This window comes from Sycon ciliatum, chromosome 9, assembly GCF_964019385.1.
Source record: "Sycon ciliatum chromosome 9, ocSycCili1.1, whole genome shotgun sequence".
Taxonomy (NCBI): Eukaryota; Metazoa; Porifera; class Calcarea; order Leucosolenida; family Sycettidae; genus Sycon; species Sycon ciliatum.
In genome coordinates, this window is record NC_088651.1 from 14,205,323 (window position 1) to 14,225,322 (window position 20,000).

The 20,000-nt window shown below is 48.6% G+C and overlaps 2 protein-coding genes across 5 annotated transcripts in view; one reads left to right on the forward strand and one right to left on the reverse strand.

Annotated features, from left to right (window-relative positions):
* LOC135824959 (unconventional myosin-Id-like) overlaps positions 1-10,459 on the reverse strand; it is a 41,598-nt gene extending 31,139 nt beyond the window's left edge. The window contains exons 1-8 of one of the 2 annotated variants that reach the window (XM_065337698.1): positions 10,268-10,459; positions 8,763-8,889; positions 6,736-6,931; positions 5,221-5,279; positions 4,551-4,673; positions 3,461-3,592; positions 2,610-2,753; positions 48-185 (exon numbers count right to left, since the gene is read on the reverse strand). In XM_065337698.1, coding sequence (XP_065193770.1) covers positions 48-185; positions 2,610-2,753; positions 3,461-3,592; positions 4,551-4,673; positions 5,221-5,279; positions 6,736-6,931; positions 8,763-8,867 — 897 coding nt within the window. In that variant the 5' untranslated portion in view covers positions 8,868-8,889; positions 10,268-10,459. Of the gene's footprint in view, positions 1-47; positions 186-2,609; positions 2,754-3,460; positions 3,593-4,550; positions 4,674-5,220; positions 5,280-6,735; positions 6,932-8,762; positions 8,890-10,263 lie in introns of both variants that reach the window. The other variant, XM_065337699.1, reaches the window with a different exon arrangement.
* A 4,381-nt stretch (positions 10,460-14,840) lies between these two features.
* LOC135825248 (uncharacterized) overlaps positions 14,841-20,000 on the forward strand; it is a 40,850-nt gene continuing 35,690 nt past the window's right edge. For 2 of the 3 annotated variants that reach the window (XM_065337988.1, XM_065337991.1), the window contains exons 1-2: positions 14,898-15,189; positions 17,482-17,607. In XM_065337988.1, the coding sequence (XP_065194060.1) occupies positions 15,159-15,189; positions 17,482-17,607 (157 nt within the window). In that variant the 5' untranslated portion in view covers positions 14,898-15,158. Of the gene's footprint in view, positions 15,190-17,481; positions 17,608-20,000 lie in introns of all 3 variants that reach the window. The other variant, XM_065337990.1, reaches the window with a different exon arrangement.

Below are 20,000 nucleotides of genomic sequence, written 5' to 3' on the forward strand. Positions count from 1 at the left end.
CCAGCGCACCAGGATGCATACAATTCACCACCCCATAAACCACCAACCTGAGATGCAGCTCCGTCCTCGTTCAATTTGCTTCCGAGTCCATTGTCGGTCGAGGAGAACTCCAGTTGTCCCAGCAGCAGACACACAGCCACCAGTTCAAACAGCGTTGTCTGTTCTTCACCACTGAACCCAACTGCCTGCAAGGACACCAAATGAAAATTGAAGTGTGCACCATTGCCATGGTGATATCAGGTAACGAAAGACAGTGTAGTTCGTAGGCTACCGTATTTCCCCGAATATAGGTTACACCTTTTTAGTTTACATTACAATTCAAGGGCAGAAACAGGTTGCGATTTACCTTCCAGCATGAATTGCTACTGACGTGATCATGCTGGAACAATATGGCTCAAGCTGATGATGGAGGTTCTTGAATAGCTAAAAAATAAACTCACTGATGCTGACATAACAGCATGGTAAAGTAATGACATGAAATAGGTACAGTACGTTTCAGAAACGTTCGTCACCCTCAATGGTTTAATAATAGCTATGCGCAGACATCACCACGCAACATGACAATTTGTTCAAGGTTTGGTTTTGTGTGTTTCCAAAATCGATTTTCACGTTCCGATCATCAGTGGAAATACGGAACTAAAGAGATCAAGGGAAAAACAAAGGTTAAAAATCCAAAGAAGTGTGACACATGACGGGTAACTTGTGGTAAGTATTACAAAAAGTGAGAACTAAAATAAAGAGTAAGTGTGACAAACGGGCATGAACAGTGCAGAAACAACTCATGAACACGGGGTGCAAACTCACGAAAATAACCTAAGTGCTAAAACATGTTCTTTTTGCTTACACAAATCGGGCTTATGCGTACGAATACAAACAGCTTCAAGGACCTTCAACTGCTGGACATAACGGGCACGACACAGTACAGAGAAGTGGGAATCATCATACACACTCAGCCAATCGGGACGAGATAACAAATGCAAATACACAGCTGACTTCTTACGAATTTCACCCTCATCAGCTCCATCACCTTCCCTGCCACCTGACTCCTCCTCGTCCGTTTTATCACCATCACCACCAGCCGTCTCATCGTCATCCGCCTCGTCTTCATCCGCCGCCTCGTCATCACCCGCCTCGTCGTCATCTGTATCCTCGCCGTCATCCGCCTCGTCGTCATCTGTATTCTCGTCATCCGCCGCATCATCACCCAACTCATATTCACCACCAGTCAGTCGTTTGATACCATCCATGTTCTCCTTCCTACGTCTGTCCCGTGCCACTGTCCTTACCTCATCTACGTCCCGATATTGTGTTCCGTTTTGCCCCCGGCTTCCGGTCTCCTTCGATGCTCCGCGTGGGCCTTGGCCATTCCTAGCATATATTTCTGTTGAATAATTGGCGGTCGACCTCCGTGGTCTCTGGACACACGGATCAAGCGCTGGAGGGTGCTGCGGTGTCCGCACAGCCGGATACTGTGTCAAAGAAATGGGATCAATTTCTGTGATTGGCGGTACTGTCGTTGTTGCCGACTCCTCCCCAACCCCAGCCACCAACGGCACTGGTGGTGGCTCCGGTGGCGGCAAGGGCAACGGTGGAGAAGGCACATTCGGTTGGCTTAGTGATCCACCACTCTTCCTCTGCACCGTGTGTTCGACTTGCTCTGGTTGTGTCGGTGGTAGAGGGAGCGGGTTCTTGCGTGGTCTTCCCCGCTTCGGGCGCTTCGCTTTTGCTGCGTCCGGCAGCATGTGAAGTGGTACATGCTGCTTGATACGTGCGCTCAGGTGTACAGATGACGACGAGGCGGATGACGGCGAGGATACAGATGACGACGAGGCGGGTGATGACGAGGCGGCGGATGAAGACGAGGCGGATGACGATGAGACGGCTGGTGGTGATGGTGATAAAACGGACGAGGAGGAGTCAGGTGGCAGGGAAGGTGATGGAGCTGATGAGGGTGAAATTCGTAAGAAGTCAGCTGTGTATTTGCATTTGTTATCTCGTCCCGATTGGCTGAGTGTGTATGATGATTCCCACTTCTCTGTACTGTGTCGTGCCCGTTATGTCCAGCAGTTGAAGGTCCTTGAAGCTGTTTGTATTCGTACGCATAAGCCCGATTTGTGTAAGCAAAAAGAACATGTTTTAGCACTTAGGTTATTTTCGTGAGTTTGCACCCCGTGTTCATGAGTTGTTTCTGCACTGTTCATGCCCGTTTGTCACACTTACTCTTTATCTTAGTTCTCACTTTTTGTAATACTTACCACAAGTTACCCGTCATGTGTCACACTTCTTTGGATTTTTAACCTTTGTTTTTCCCTTGATCTCTTTAGTTCCGTATTTCCACTGATGATCGGAACGTGAAAATCGATTTTGGAAACACACAAAACCAAACCTTGAACAAATTGTCATGTTGCGTGGTGATGTCTGCGGCATTCATACTTTTCATAGCTATTATTAAACTTTTATCTCCACGTAGATTACCCTCAATGGTATTATTTATAGTTTTTTTTCTCCTCTTTCCATTGAGGATGGTGTGTGTATGGTTTTTATGTTCTTTCTCCTCTCTCAGAAATCATTTTGATCATTATACGCTGTGCACGAATACTGGAACTTACCTTCATTGCCTCCTTGGTTTCAGCGAACTGACGTTTGTCGTCCACACCCTTCACGGGCGAGCAGTCACCCTGCTTTAAGTAGTCCAGATCCTTAGGGGAGCTCGGCAGACCGCAGGATGACGCAAACGACGCATCACTCAAGATCTGAACGACATGAAGCATGCACACACCACGCAAGACAACGTGCTTTCAACGGACCATGTCGTCTGATCTTCGCTTGGTGCGTGAAACTCGGAGTAGCAACACACTTTTCATGCTCTTATTTTTGTTACTTTCAACAGATATGCATATGACAACATCCTTGGACACTATAACTTTCATGGACAAGGTCGGTTTTCAGTCTAACTGACTGCGTAATGATAATAAGAAAACATAGTGGCCTGTAATGGTGCACAGTGGTGTGCGCAGTCATGTTGCCTGCAAGTAAGAAGGGCAGAGTGTAACAGAGAAAGGCACTTATCAAACCGGTAGACCGATTCAATATACGAAACATCTCCACATGTTCTTCTCGTACACGAAAGCAACTAGACTGCAAACGAATTCACACACACACTGTCCAAGGAAATTGTTCGGGAACACATGTTCTGCTAGTTGCGCACGCTCGAAAGTCCAAACAGCAATGACATGCAAGAGACATTGTACAGGATTTTGAAGGGCGCGTGCCCACGTGACTCGCGCATGCGTGCAGGTTGGGCCAGCTCGCTGGGCTGGCTGCTAACTCGCGTTAGCATGCTAATGCTCATACAAAATCCACATATCTCCAGACACTGGGTTGAATAATGGAGTGCGGTGGTGGGGCCCATTAAGCTCAGCCGACCAGAGAGGGAGATGTACATGTACAGTAGTTGTACCTGGTAAAAGATGTGAAAGTTCCGCTCGCCGCTCTGCTGTGTGATGACCCGTGCCTTCTCCAGCAGGTACGTGGAAATATGTCCGCCGACCGGGTTGCCACGGAAATCAAAGTTGATGTCCATGTACTTGCCCTGCCGTGGGCACAGAATACAGAACACAGAACACAGATCACAGATCACAGATTACAGACAGAGAAACAGTGGTCTTCATGAATGTTGTGATCACAGACAGAGAAACAGTCCTCTTAAATGCTTTGATCACAGGCAGAATTATACTCGTCAATACTACCGGTCACTGATGTCCAGAATTTGGTTCCTGGAAAATGGAAATACCCAGTAGTACCCGTATAGGCCTATACGCGGACTACATTTGAGGTCAATTGGATGGTACGACTATACAGGCTTCACAGCATTTGCGCACAACGGATGTCAGCAACTTTCCAACCTATAAGGGGGGGGGGGGGGGCGTGAAGCCGCGCCATTTCACATCGTCCCAGCACGCAGTAGCTGCATGCCTGCCCTAGCTTGGTGACACAACAGGAAGGAGCTGCATTCTTACATTTGGGGGGGGGGGGGGTCAACGCATGCACGGCATACAAGTGCTTGTTTTGACTACTAGTACGCGTTCAGCGGTTGGAGTAGCTGAAAGGTTCAAGCCTGCTCCTAGACATGAGTGGGCATTGCTTTCGAATACTCCTGACGTGTACCATGGCTATTGCGCTGTTCAGGGTGCACAGGACTTTGCTGTACAAGTTCTGCACAGTGGAGTGGAAACATGTTGTGCCTTAAAGTTTCATACTGCAGCAAATCACTCTCCATGTGACACAACAACGAGTTAGGCTGCCAGGTTGGGTGAAGGGACTATAGAGAATTTTTTAATATTTTTTATTTATTTTTTTACTAAGGCCACAGCTTCCAATCATGACATGCAAAGCAGCGGTGCAGCACCGCAGGCATGAATCGTGGACGTGGTGACGGGGTCTGATGTGCTCTGCCGACCTAGGGTCTCGGCTTCACTGCACAGCAAACGCGTCGAGAAATGCACAGCCATACCGACAGAACAGTTCACGTTCGGTGGCAGCCAACTTACGAATCGACTCGAGTTGTCGTTGCGGTTTGTCTTGGAATTGCCGAATGCCTCGAGGAGAGGATTGCTCTGGATGAGCAGGTTCTTCACACGCTCTACCTCAGACTGGTGAGCGGAGTTCGTTACCTAGTCAACGTAAAGCGGCACACAGAACAGAAACAAGAGCCAAATGAGCATTGGATTGACTGGCGTGACAGAGGGTTCAGAAACAGCAACGTGAAAAAGGCCGCAGATAAAAGCCCTCTGGTGACCCTCAGTTACCTGTTTTCTCTTCGAACCTCTTCAAAGTTTAAAAAAATGTTACATGTTATCCGTAGTTGGTGTCCAACACTAACGGCAGTTATAAGCAAAATGTTGTGTAGTTAGAAGGTGTAACAGCTAGCACTATACTGACTACGGATAACATGTAACATTTTGGTCCTTTCTTTTAAATTTAATCCTTGGCTGTCCGTCCGAGTCTTACTCTAAAAAGTTGTGCATTATTGTGCTTGCGAGGCAACGCACTTAACTGAACCAAACAATAACAAACCACAGGGGAAAGGAGAATAGTGGAGCAAGCTTATATTCCATGTTCAACTCGAGGCAAAGAACAACACGAGCGGTCACTCCGGTGAGACAAGTGTTATGGCTGTTACAAGGCTGGATTAGGTACGCCAAAGCCTGGTTCACCTACCTTGGAGATGTAGCGCATGACAATCTTGCTTGCCTCGGTTTTGCCTGCGCCAGATTCGCCTGCGGCAATACACAAGTGGACGTGATCAAAGCTGTCATGATGTTTGGAAATGCAGGGCATATGCGGAGGCAGCACAGAGAAAGCGACCCCTAGACACCGCTTATCTAGTGACAGTGGTAGGTGGTAGGCAGTTACACATAACCACACACACACACACACACACACACACATACACACGCAAGCATGTGCACAATCATACACACACGTATACACACGCGGAGTACGAAAATTAATGTTTCACTCATACCTCTCTCTCTCTTTCTTTCTCTCTCCTCTCTCTCTCTCTCTCTCTCTCTCTCTCTCTCTCTCTCTCTCTCTCTCTCTCTCTCTCTCTCTCTCTCTCTCTCTCTCCTCTCTCTCTCTCTCTCTCTCTCTCTCTCTCTCTCTCTCTCTCTCTCTCTCTCTCTCTCTCTCTATCTCTCTCTCTCTATCTCTCTCTATCTCTCTCTATCTCTCTCTCTCTCTCTCTCTCTCTCTCTCTCTCTCTCTCTCTCTCTCTCTCTCTCTCTCTCTCTCTCTCTCTCTCTCAGGCTCTCTATCTCTCTCTCTCTCTCTCTCTCTCTCTCTCAGGCTCTCTCTCTCTCTCTCTCTCTCTCTCTCTCTCTCTCTCTCTCTCTCTCTCTCTCTCTCTCTCTCTCTCTCTCTCTCTCTCTCTCTCTCTCTCTCTCTCTCTCTCTCTCTCTCTCTCTCTCTCTCTCTCAGGCTCTCTCTCAGTCTCTCTCAGTCTCTCTCAGTCTCTCTCTCTCTCTCTCTCTCTCTCTCTCTCTCTCTCTCTCTCTCTCTCTCTCTCTCAGGCTCTCTCTCTCTCTCTCTCTCTCTCTCTCTCTCTCTCTCTCTCTCTCTCTCTCTCTCTCTCTCTCTCTCTCTCTCTCTCTCTCTCTCTCTCTCTCTCTCCCTCTCCCTCTCTTATCCGGACTTCAAAATCCCGGGCACCTCAGTCCACTGGGCACCCTGTGTGGTGAGTTTGAGTGGAAATATTACTAACCCCTTTTGCCAATCCGACGCCTGATCATGGGGTGGTGGCGTCCATATGAGGCGGAAAGGTGGTTCTTGAACTGCCGGTACGCGAGCCGTCCAATTTTCTTTTTGTTTGGCCAATGTTGTGAAAGCAGTGATGTCCTGTAGCAGATCCCTGGCCCTTGCCCATAGAAACGCATGTAATTCAGAGCTAGTGGTATTTCACAGTTACTGGCAGTGCCAGGTTGCAGACAGCCCATGAAAGAGATCTGATAGTACAGTACAACCTGTGACTAACAACCACCCGTTGGGGCCAGAGAAAGCAGTCTTTAATGGCAGGTGGTCCTTAGTTAGAGGTTTGCACCGCACAAACATGTTATGAATGTGAGACAGTCCGCGCCTGGTGAAGTGGTCTGTAGTACCAGGCCGGTTGCTAGTCACAGTGGTCTTTAGTTCCAGGTTTTAATGTATTTGCCAAACTGTAGCGTTCAGTCTTACCGGATATGACGACACAGCTGTCTTTGGAGCGCCTCCACATGGCCTGGTATGCACTGTCGGCCAGCGAGAAGAGATGCGGTGCGGAGAGCATGGCCTTGCCGCGATACTCCTCAACCGTCTCATCGGAGTAGATGCCAAGCGACTTGTAGGGGTTGATGGATACAACAGTCTCGCCGATGTTTGTATAGATGCGATCCTACCGGATATGTGCGTGAATAGCGAGAGGGAGCAGAGACATGATGGGGATAGATAAATATAATTATAGAGCATGAAAGGGAGAGCAAGAGGGAGCGACCAGAAGGTGAGAGGTAGAGTGAATGAGAGAGAGAGAGAGATAGAGCGAGAGAGCGAGAGAGATAGATAGATAGATAGATAGATAGATAGATAGATAGATAGAGAGAGAGTGAGAGAGAGAGCGAGATAGAGAGAGAGACAGAGAGAGAGAGAGAGAGAGAGAGAGAGAGAGAGAGAGAGAGAGAGAGAGAGAGAGAGAGAGAGAGAGAGAGAGAGAGAGAGAGAGAGAGAGAGACAGAGAGAGACAGAGAGAGACAGAGAGAGAGAGAGAGAGAGTGTGTGTGAGAGAGAGAGAGAGAGAGAGAGAGAGAGAGAGTGAGAGAGAGAGAGAGAGAGAGAGATAGAGGGAGAGAGAGAGAAAGAGAGACAACGATGGAACCGTGTAATGATCAATTCAACATCTGAAACTTCAAATATCTCTGCACTACTGGGAAGAGTGAGGAAATGTGTAAATCATCATTTGCTACAGTGTTGTGCATATTCAAACTAATCTGCGTTGCGCTAGGTATGCTGTCAGTGCTAAACTTATTCCCTAAGTTACTTATCCTAGACATAGCTGAGTGGAGCAGAGTCCTTGTGACAGTTCAAACACATATCCTTGAATCTATAGAGGCAATTCCTGAATTGGCCTCTTTTTAGTAAATGCGCTGATAGATAAATGTGCACACATGCTTGCACCCATTCATACGCACACATGCATACACCCATTCATACGCACACATGCTTGCACCCATTCATACACACACATGCTTGCACCCATTCATACGCACACATGCTTGCACCCATTCATACGCACACATGCTTGCACCCATTCATACGCACACATGCTTGCACCCATTCATACGCACACATGCTTGCACCCATTCATACGCACACATGCTTGCACCCATTCATACGCACACATGCTTGCACCCATTCATACGCACACATGCTTGCACCCATTCATACGCACACATGCTTACACCCATTCATACGCACACATGCTTGCACCCATTCATACGCACACATGCTTGCACCCATTCATACGCACACATGCTTGCACCCATTCATACGCACACATGCTTACACCCATTCATACGCACACATGCTTGCACCCATTCATACGCACACATGCTTGCACCCATTCATACGCACACATGCTTGCACCCATTCATACGCACACATGCTTGCACCCATTCATACGCACACATGCTTGCACCCATTCATACGCACACATGCTTGCACCCATTCATACACACACATGCTTGCACCCATTCATACGCACACATGCTTGCACCCATTCATACGCACACATGTTTGCACCCATTCATACGCACACATGCTTGCACCCATTCATACGCACACATGCTTGCACCCATTCATACGCACACATGCTTGCACCCATTCATACGCACACATGCTTGCACCCATTCATACGCACACATGCTTGCACCCATTCATACGCACACATGCTTGCACCCATTCATACGCACACATGCTTGCACCCATTCATACGCACACATGCTTGCACCCATTCATACGCACACATGCTTGCACCCATTCATACGCACACATGCGCACACAACATACACGCATACACATGCACAGAAATACACACACTTCCATCCCCCCCCCCCCCTCCCCACTCCCCACTGTCTCCACCCACCCACCCCACCCCCCATCCCCACACAAAATTAATGGCTACTTCTTAGTGGTTTCAAAGAGAAAGGAATTCTGTCAGACACTAGGTATACCTTGGAGAATCGCAGTTTGAGATTCTCGATAAACGCATTCTCCGTCAGGTCCTCCATCATGATGAAGTCGCTGTGGCCAAACTCGGCCGCTTCCAGGACCGCCATCTTGAATGCCAGATATCAGAGTCTGAAAGCATGAAATCACACTGAAAGATTTTCGGTATACATTTAACATAATAATTATTACAATGCACCAAAATCACGGGCTCTATAATGACAGCGGAGATGTTCAAAATCTGCTCTTTCGAACCTAAACATATTTTATGGTTTGCGTGATACTTGATTTGACTGAGTGTTCCGCGCATCCGTAGGAACGCCACCACCACCGTCGAAGATCAAGGTGCAGACGCAGCCCCCAAGGATCTTGGAGATGACCAGATCGGACCCACCACCGCTAAAATTTAGTGTGTTTGAAGGCCCGACGTTATGCTATACTGATCAGTCAGCAAGATTACTTTGGTCAAGATGGTTTTAATAATAATAACTTTATTAGGATGACCCAAAGGCTGACCGCCTATCGTGGGGTCCGTCGCATTGAAGGATGATGGTACTCCTGCCACGAAGGTACTCTTTACTGTGTTACGAAAGCCACTTGTGCAAAGATGCATTGACATACACAATCAGATGATAGATTCCATCATTGAAATCTAGGCAGAGGAACGAACCAAAAGTACCTCAAAATATCGTCAGCAGCTGTACGTGGCTGCACAGTAGAACTCCTCATCCAGGCAGGTTGGGACCAAGCACTGCCCGGAACTAGGAATTGCGCAGGACTCGGAAAGTACATACTGACCGCATGCAAGCAAGTAAATTTTTTTCACGCCAATCAATAACAATAGTAAAAAATAAATATAAAAAATAAATATAAAAATGCAAAGAAATAGTTTTTTTGGGGTGGGGAGGGGGGGGGGGGTCGTTGGAAAGCCATCCAGAAGGTTCAGAAATGTGCCCGGTAGACCATGGAATACGGACGTGCCAGGATCAGGGGCGTTTGGATATGGGGAGTTTTACTCCACTTCAATGAAAAACACTATGCCTCAAATAATGGAGCATGGGTGTTTTTTCCCCAGTACGGTTGGCAAAGCCTCGCCCCACGGTTGATTGTATGCACTTTCAGGTGGGCGTCATTCCGAATTGAACAATTGCCATACATGACGTATCCAGGCATCCAGACGAGGACGCTACAATAGTGCCTTCATGCAGGGCAGTACGCCTACTCCTGGTAGCCCCGGCGCAAGCTCTTCGCTCCTGTAGTAGTTGTACTGTCGAAGGGAATCGTTCGCAATCGCTACAGTGCGCACCCAGCATCTAAATAGCGCTCACAACACAAGCGCTGATGTACACGTAACACGACTCGGCCACAATCACGACCACCAAGGAGTCTGCCCCTCGTGCTAGAATTATGCAGAGTGGTCTTGCTTCTGAAATTTCCAATCTACACCAAACTATTTCGACGCATGCAGCGACTACAGACAGGCTAGCGACCGTCCAATTCTCTTACCAACCTTGGACTTGGCGTTCGACTGCAGAAGCCCAGTGACTGCTCTCAGTGTCCGATTCCCGGCGTCCACGTCCCACGCTTGAATGGGAATCTTCTCCAGTCCCCTCTCAACACGGCAAATGGCAGTGGAAAAGAAAAACACCTCTGCGTCCTATATCCATCTAGCAGGTTTGCCTGGCTGGATGTACATGTAAATGACACGAAATGTTTGGTGGGTGTCTTCTCAGCTGGTTATGATGTAGTTCTACGTCGCTCGAGTGCTAGAAAAAAAAACAGTGCAGTGCTACACTACGACAGGTCGAGTACACGTACTCCGCCCATGCCATGGATATGGACGCAGCACACTGTAGACTGTAGTCTACCGTGTAGATCTACTGTCAGTTTCTAGCTCTTCGTTTGACCTTTTGAGTTTTGTCGCTGACAGACAGCACGCCAGCTCTCACGCGGCAGGCAGATGGCAGAAAGGCAGATGCAGGTCTCAGCCACAACAACTGCGGTAGTAGTGAGCCGTTGCAACCTCATCCTCGACATGTGCTGTTACCTGCATGGTCACTTGGCGTTCCGAACGGAGCGAGGTGGCTGGTAGTTTTGGACTTTTTCGGTCAACAACTCTGCAAAGACTTTGGCGCTAGGCTAGACCGCAATGCTAGACTCAAAAAGTCGCCCAAAACTGCAAAAGGTAACTGACGTCGCCTTCGTTTGTGACGTAGATTTACTACTAGTACTTCGCCCAGATTAGAGTGACAACATTGAGAGCAATAATAAATGTACATGTACATGACATACTTCAGTCATGTACATGATTGTCATTACCATACATACAGTCATGTACCTTGCGCAATGGAATGGCGGCTGGCCTGTTCGCCCCTTGTGTTTCAACGTTAACATGCTGTCAACCAACAACACTACAGTTTCATCACTTTCATGCATGTTCGGGGGTATGCCAGTGGGCAATCAGGGAAGCTTCAAGCAGAACTCAAGGAAGTTCCTGCCATCGGCATGATTATTTTTCTGCGAGCATTATCCGCCAAGGTTTGATGTACTGACTGAGTACAGATGCGGTCGCTCTGCAGCTGCAGTGCTATGCATAATGCAGGGCTGGCACGATGAAAGCATTCATCCAGGCAACGCAGGCTAGATGATCTATTCTAGATAACGTTGTAAGATCACGGGCAGTCAAGTGTCAATCATGATTTTGTACTAATTATTGTCTTTATTCTCACGGTGGCCGTAGCCAATAAGAGAGAGACAGTACTATGTGTTATCAATCGGAGTGGGTGCAATAAACCGGGAAAAACAGTGGCTAGTGGCAACCGTGCTGTGGGTGCTTCATTTAAGTAAAGACGAGGAAGGAAGTATATCCATTGCGAAGGCAGGTAGGCGATAGACCTTGATTAAAATACTATACCTAGGCTGGGGTACAGCGGGGGTTGGAGCATGTGCAAATTGATGATACTATGATCGGGGTAACTTCTCTTCTGATTGCATTTATTTCTCGGAGTGAGTAACAGTGTGGTGGCAGGTGGTTGTACTGAGTGCATGCGGAGTACAAGGGTGAACGTTGAAGGCGGGTGGAGTGGGTGGTGGGGAGGGCAAAGACTCGATGACGCCTCAATTCTCGGCTTGGTGGCTCTGTGATGTAGCCTGAGGTCGCAAGCTGTATGTGTGACCAGGATCGTTTGACAGCGACGGTGTGTGCAAAGAGTAGCTGCTTGAGCTTCCTGCGGGATGAAAGGGTTGGCCAAGTGATGTGGTGGAGTAACGAACTGTGGTGGTAAGGACTGAAGAGGGGGAGTCGGAGGCAGAGTTTTGCAGACCGCAGTTGGAGACGTTCGAGGGCATCTTGTTGCTGAACATTCATAGCTGAGTGACATGGCCAGAGAACCATATTCGAAAACGGGGCGTATATACGTATATGGCTCACCGATCACGTGACCAGGCACTACCAATCAGCACCAGAGGGAACCTACAATGAAATAAACACGGAGGCCAGAGAAATCGCCACAGACCGAGACGTCGCAGACAGGATGGATGTCCTCGCAAAGTCAGGCGCATTTCTGACACTCAAGGACCACAAAGAGAATTTCACTCAAGCCCTCCTATGCCGGCTCATAAACCCCGCTAAAACAGAGGGTGGCGTCATCAGCAAGGCGATTCTCGACCGCATCATCCGGGCAGTTCAGAGCCACACCAAGACCAACCTGTGGAAAAACTCTGCCGAGGTGATCCAGTGGTTCAAGGGAATACAAGACAGGGAGCATTACTCGTTTGTCAGCTTGGACATACATGTAGTCGAGTTTTACCCGTCCATCTCGGAGCAGCTACTCAAAACGGCTCTCGATTTCGCCGCCCAATTCACTCCCATTCCCCAGTGCGACAGTCACATCGACGTAATTCTCCACGCACGAAAGTCGCTGCTATTTGCCAATGGCAAAGGTGTGGGCCAAGAAAGACAGGCAGAGCCTATTCGATGTGACGATGGGAAGTTTTGATGGGGCAGATGTGTGCCAACTAGTGGGAGCGTTCCTGATCAAACGACTCGCGGATATGTATGATCTGGCTATTGTCGGGCTGTACCGCGACGACGGACTGGCCGTGCTCAGGACTACAACAGGACACGAGGCGGACTCCATCCGCAAGGCAATCACCAAGCCATTCAAAGACGTTGGCCTACGAATAACCATCAGTACCAACCAGAGGACAGTGGACTTCCTCGACGTCACCTTTGATCTAGCCAGCGGCCGCTACCACCCATACCGCAAACCCAATGACGCACCCAGATACATACACACCAAGTCGAATCACCCGCCCAATATACTCCGGAATCTACCTGCAGTGATCAATAGGCGGGTGTCCGACATCTCGTGCGACGAGGAGGCATTCACCAACGCGGCACCCGCATACAGAGCTGCGCTATCTGCCAGCGGATTTCCAGAGGCCATGGTGTTCGACGGCGGTGGGCCTACCAAGAAGAAGAACAAGCCGAGGAGAAACATAACATGGTACAACCCACCATACAGCAAATCTGTATCCACCAATATCGGCCAGAGGTTTTAAACTAGTCAGCAAACATTTCCCTGCCGCGTCGCCACTACACAAGATCTTCAACAGCAACACATTGAAGTTGAGCTACTCCTGCATGCCCAACATGTCCTATCCTACCTGATGAAGGGACATAACCAAAAGGTACTAACGCCTGGTGAAGAGAGATCTGCGGCAGGGTGCAACTACCGAGCCAAGCCAACATGCCCTTTGGGCGGCGGATGCTTGGAGGGGGAAGTGGTGTACCAGGCCTCCGTCACAACCCCAAGTACCGGCGAGGAAAGGCAATACATAGGCCTGTGCGAGACGCCCTTCAAGGTGCGCTATGGCAACCATCTAATCAGCATGCGGCATGACAAGTACCGAACCAAGACCGAGCTATCTAAGCACACATGGACGCTGGCTGACCAAGGTGAGGGATACAGTATCAAATGGGCAGTCATAGATCGGGCCAAGTCCTACAGCAACATATCCAAAAGGTGCTGCTTGTGTTTAGCAGAAAAGTGGCGCATCATCACCTTCAAGACGCCTCACACTCTGCTCAACAAGAGGTCGGAGTTGGTATCAAAGTGCAGACACCAAAACAAGTTCTACCTCTCCACCTACTCTGCCGTGACATAGCCACCGCGTGCTACCACTATCACCGCCACATCCTCTGAATACCCGCGGCTGTTGAATGTGGACACCACAGTGTGCTTCCACCGCCACACATCACACCCCCTGCCCAGTGCCCCCATGGCTTACCCCTGTCCTCCCTGGTGGTTTCTCCGCCTCTGCACGCTCCATGCATAGTTCTCGCCTACTGCGCATGCCCATCCAGTGATGTACATGTAATTCTTATCACTCGCTCTTCCCATGCATGCCCTGCATTGATAACTCACACCTCCTCTACATGCCTATGCATATCCCCCACAATAAGAACAAGCTATCCCGCGACAAAAGTTGTCTGATGATTGCCTTACATGCATTTAACTACGTGCATGAAACGCAACGCATGTTTATAATAATAATTATAATTGGTGAAAACCATTCTTTTTGACCTTTGTGCAACAACACAAAAAAATTTTTTTTTGAATATTTCTGTTGAGAGTCATAAAATTACCACTCCCGGGCTTGTCGGATAACCGACGTGCTCGGATAACGGGCGACCGGAAAGTGACATTCGCCTGTATAACATGTACAATGCAGGTATGAGTTCTGCCTTCTTGTGCTGCATTTATATCATTCAGCAGTGACGTCCTCTTCGCCTTTTGCAGATTTGGTGTGACTTTCCTGCATACCTAGTAGTGGCTGTGCCTTGACTTGAACAAAGAAGTACCGGTACTATACTAGTTCAGTAGTTGATCTACTACTGCAAGAACTACTTCAGTGGAACAGATCAGAAGACTTCTTGAAGAAGTCTTCTGATCTGTTCCACTGACCTGGTGCACGTGGTGCATCGTGCACGTGGTGCATCAGGTACCCGGCTAGTAGTGGACCCAGGACTAGCAGTAGGCAGTACTCCCATAGCTAGCCAGGCATAGTACAATTCGTTCCACTATCGTGCCAGCGCGACGCAAAATCAGTAGCATGTATTCATTGGTGTTCGTCAGATCCTGCAGACCCTTCAAATACTAGTAAAACCGAAGTACCGGTAACTACTTAGTTTCACGGGTCTTATCAGTCGCAGCGAACCAGAGAGAAAGAGAGAGAGAGGGAGAGATCTCACTGGCAATTATTTCACCCTGAAGCACACTACATTGTAGGGTCTGGTTTTCTCGTACGTCTCCTGGTTCCTTTTGCTTTGGCTCTTGGCCTGGTGCGGTTGGTCTGTCTCCTCGCTCGCGCAGCAAGGTTTCTTCTGGTCTGCAGGTATGGCCACAAGCGGTGGCCACCCGTCGCCAGGTAAGTGCGACCACTGACTGGGACTGCGTCTGCATAGTTCTATGGATATAGCAGATTACGTAGGTGTAGATCAACCAGTAACGCGATAAAACCACTCTCGGTGTTACTGGCGCGGCATCATGCCTGTGTTCGCTCCTGGCCAGCGCGTGTCTGATGTTGCTCCGAGTGGGTGTCGATTCGGAGCACGTAGTTGTTACATGATCATGCCTGCGTTTTCAGCGAAGGAACTGCAGGTTCGATAAACAGGAAAGGAAAAAAGCGACAAGCGCATCCTGCAGTCTAGCATCAACAGGAGTGACAGTAGTCGGCATTGGCCGATTGCGATGAAGACCATTCATCTGCAACTCATACCTGGTCCACTCTCGGCCGATTGTTGGGCCGATAATGGAATCGAACTGAACATGTGTATGTTATGGTGTGTGCGTGTTTGCGTGTGTTTGTTACTGTTTGTGTACACATGTACAATGTATGTCCGATTTCATGTGGGAGACGTCGGTGTCAGATCATCAGCCGAAAAATCGGGCCAGTGTGGACCAGGCAGAAGGCTGCCCCTGTTCGTAGTGCAGAGGATGGCATGAGAATGGTAACAGTCATGCTGTCAGAATCCTTGTCTCTCAGTACTCCATCATGGTACTCTGGAACCAGTGGAGCCGTTACAGTCAGACCATACATTCGTTTTCCACAAAAATATCCGGATAGGCGAGGGAACCGGATAATCGAACACACATACTGTATGTATGCATGGCATATGCTGTATGCTGTAAAAGCCAAATAACAAAGTGCTAACTCTAACGAGTTACCGAGGAGAAATCTGTCGTTAAAATAGAAATCGTTATACAGAAATCGATACATATACTGTCCTATTGAGCGTTGAGAATGAGTGAGAATCGTTACCTTTCGTACACGTAAACTAGTCAATTTTGGGAAATCGTTATTATATGCGCCTCGTTAGAATAATGGCATTTACAGTACCTGTAGCCAATGATTTTCTCCCAGATTGCGAGGGATCCGGAGAACCGGATAAGTGAGTTCTGACTCTACTGTGGTTACCAGACCTCGCGGGAAATGGACAAAACTGCACAAAATTCTAAAAATGAAATAGGCTGTACGCTATCAGAATATATCCAACGACTGGCGAAAGGAGTTCCCTGCATCAAAGGCCGCTTTCTGCACCGATACACTCATCATGGAGAGGGATTTGCTCATACAACTGTTTGGAACCTATGTCCCATACGTCATGGTTTTCTCTGCACACCGCTTTATGCATTTGAATGTGCCACCCTATTTTCCGTTGGCCTGGGTGGCTGCTTACGTACCCAAACTTACCATGTCCACCCAGGCCCTTTATCTAGCTCTCTCTCTCTCTCACTCTCTCTCTCTCTCTCTCTCTCTCTCTCTCTCTCTCTCTCTCTCTCTTTCTCTCTTTTATCCTCACGTGCTCGCGTCCATCTCTTTGTCACACTCCCTAGCCACGATACTTAAAATGTCATCCCTAACCGATGTAGTCTTTGGCTTGCTGCGAGTGCCGCGTTGAAATGGAGTTGGTAGAGCATGGGTGGTGGATTCCATCCCCTCGTTGAGCACCATTGTTCAGTCCTCTCAATCCCAATCAATGCAGCTCACCACTCACAGCTAACCACATACGAGGTAGGTCGGGGACGTCATCTACCGTAAAGCCGCGGATAAAAGCCGAGTTTGCGTACAAGCAGAGCGGACGGGTCAAATGCATATAAGCCTGTCGCGCGTAGAAGCCTGGCTTCTATGCAAGCGCTGATCGAGTAGGTCAAGAGTGCATGCGCTATGTAGATCTACGGTGTATAGTAAAACTGCCGCCATACTGATAGTCAGTGCTAGATATACGCATGTCGCGCGTAGAAGCCTGGCATACAAGCCTGGCGAAAATATCAGTGGTGCATACAAGCCTGGTTTGCATTAAAGCCTGATGCAGAAAGCGGCTTATATGCTTATAATCCGCGACTTTACGGTATTCTGCGAAACCACTGGCGAGAGCCAGAGAGACGCACAAATACATGATGATGATGATGATGATGATGATGATGAGAGAGAGAGAGAGAGAGAGAGAGAGAGAGAGAGAGAGAGAGAGAGAGAGAGAGAGAGAGAAGAGAGAGAGAGAAAGAGAGAGAGAGACAGAGAGAGAGAGAGCAAACGAATGAGAAAGCTAGATGCTCGCATGTGCAAGAGTTTGTGTTTGTCTGCTTGTAACGTTATGCGCGCACATTTGTGTGGCCATTTGCTTTGAACATGGCATATTTCTGTTGGGTGATGTGACAGATGCGGACAAGGCAGATGGTGCTGGTGTGTCAAAGTCCCTTGGCGAAGGACAAAAAGGCTTCATGAATAGCGGTGAGGTCGCAACGCTAGAGTTCGACCCCGAGAACAGCTACGCACTTTGTGTGGGTGAGTACCGTAGACTGCTGTAGAGACTACTTAAGTACAAATAAATAGAGGTACAGTAGAACCTGTAACTAAAGACCACCGTGACTAGCGACCAGCCTAGTACTAGGCACTTCAGTCACGTGACACGACCTGTCAAAAAGTGCTAACGCTGAATCGCGTACATGCGTGGCACCGCGGAAAGGCGCATGCATAGATCGATCTCTAGCTGCACGGAAGCTGCGCAGGGCCTTCTCGTGTGGCGCAGCGTGTAGCTGAGGCCCTCAGCTTTCGTTTGAGCCCACATACGTCATGATGCGGCAATTTTTTGAACTCACGTACAGTTCGAGTAAAATCGGCAAGGATTTTTCGGGCATTTCACTTGATTGCACGCATTTGCCATGTAGCTCATCGTCTTCAGCGTCGTATTTCCTTTCGGAATCAGTTGTCCTCGTTTGTCCAACACTTTGCGCATTGCTGCGCAAGAAGAAATAATGCGAGGTGTTATTGAAAGCGAGCCGCGACAGGCGTCCTCCCGGCAGTAGTCCTTGTTCGTCGGAGCCCATGCGCATGGCTGCGCAAGAAGAAATATTGCCAGGTGTTATAATTATATTGGAGTCGCATCGGAGCAGTCGTCCTCTCCTGCAGGCGACGAGTAGGACAGTATATACTTCGGCGACTGGACCAAGAGAGCTGACATCAAAACGGCCTGCTTGGAACAAATCGTCAGCTGATCAGCAGGTGGCTTCCAGCGACCAAGAAAAGCATTGACGGTGATATTATACCAAGAATCCAGCACACACTCTATGCACAAAATCTCTCATGCTGGAGTTGCTGAAGTTTCAGTAGTCCCAAACATTTGCAAACGATGTTATACATGTAATTAGGGGTGAAACAATTATACCGAATACTCGAGTACTCGCTCGGTTTTTTCAAAAATAATCGTACTCGGAATAAATCAGAGTACTCGTTCATACATGGTACATGCGTTTACCACCGAAATCTGCAGTTTCAGAGCAGCAGTCGGCAGATATTGATGTGCAGACTGTGTGGTGAACATTTGTTCATGAGTAGAGAGAGCCCAAATGACCCACCAACCAATATACCCGAGAAAAATGACTGCTACTCGATTCAACCAGGGTTGCATCATGTGATTGTAAGGCACTTGGTGTGCAATTTTTAGGAGATGAAGAATACTCGAATATTCGATCGGAGAAAATCAGAGTACTCGAACTCGGGATCTCAGTGCCAACTTTCACCCCTACATGTAATAGTTTGTCATTTCTTTCCGTCAAATACGCGGTAAAATTCTAGTTTGCTCAGTCTTCGGCTCATTGTTCTTCCGTATTCGTCACCACTTCAGTACTGTACATGTAGCAACAATGTGTTCTGGCACTGAATTATTGTAGTTACTTTATCTTACCTCAAAGTCTCATCTTATGCTTTTCCAAAGGCTTCTCTGCACTGTTTTCATGCTGTTGCGATGGAGTTGCTATGGAGTTGCCATGGTGACCACACCCGATATCTTCGTCTGAGCTGCTGGACGGATGAAAAATGCGAAGTTTTTCCAAACCATGCTGTTTCTGCATTCATCTGGTTATTTTGACCTGCTTCCAGCGAGCCTGGTATTTTGCCACTATAGACACTGAAGCAAGTCCTACCAATTTCTGATATGCTGCTGGTGCCGTCGAAATACTGAAATTGCCGTTATTCAATTCTCCGACTTTGGATGGCTATATCTCTGTGCCAAGTTATTCTTTTTGCTTCAAATTTTCTGTGGAGTCTTCCTAAACCTATCTGAATCGGATACAAGAAAGAAATACGAGTATTTCTGGTTTTGAAAAAACCGCCTGAAGTGCCTGTAGTACTACAGACCACCGTGACTAGCGACCAGCCTTGTACTGCAGACCACCGTGACTAGCGAGCAGCCTGGTACTACAGACCGCCGTGACTAGCGACCAGCCTGGTACTGCAGACCACCCTGACTAGCGACCAGCCTGGTACTACAGACCACCGTGACTAGCGACCAGCCTGCTACTGCAGACCACCATGACTAGCGACCAGCCTGCTACTGCAGACCACCGTGACTAGCCACCAGCCTGCTACTGCAGACCACCGTGACTAGCGACCAGCCTGCTACTGCAGACCACCGTGACTAGCGACCAGCCTGCTACTGCAGACCACCGTGACTAGCGACCAGCCTGCTACTGCAGACCACCCTGACTAGCGACCAGCCTGCTACTGCAGACCACCGTGACTAGCGACCAGCCTGCTACTGCAGACCACCGTGACTAGCGACCAGCCTGCTACTGCAGACCACCGTGACTAGCGACCAGCCTGCTACTGCAGACCACCGTGACTAGCGACCAGCCTGCTACTGCAGACCACCGTGACTAGCGACCAGCCTGCTACTCCAG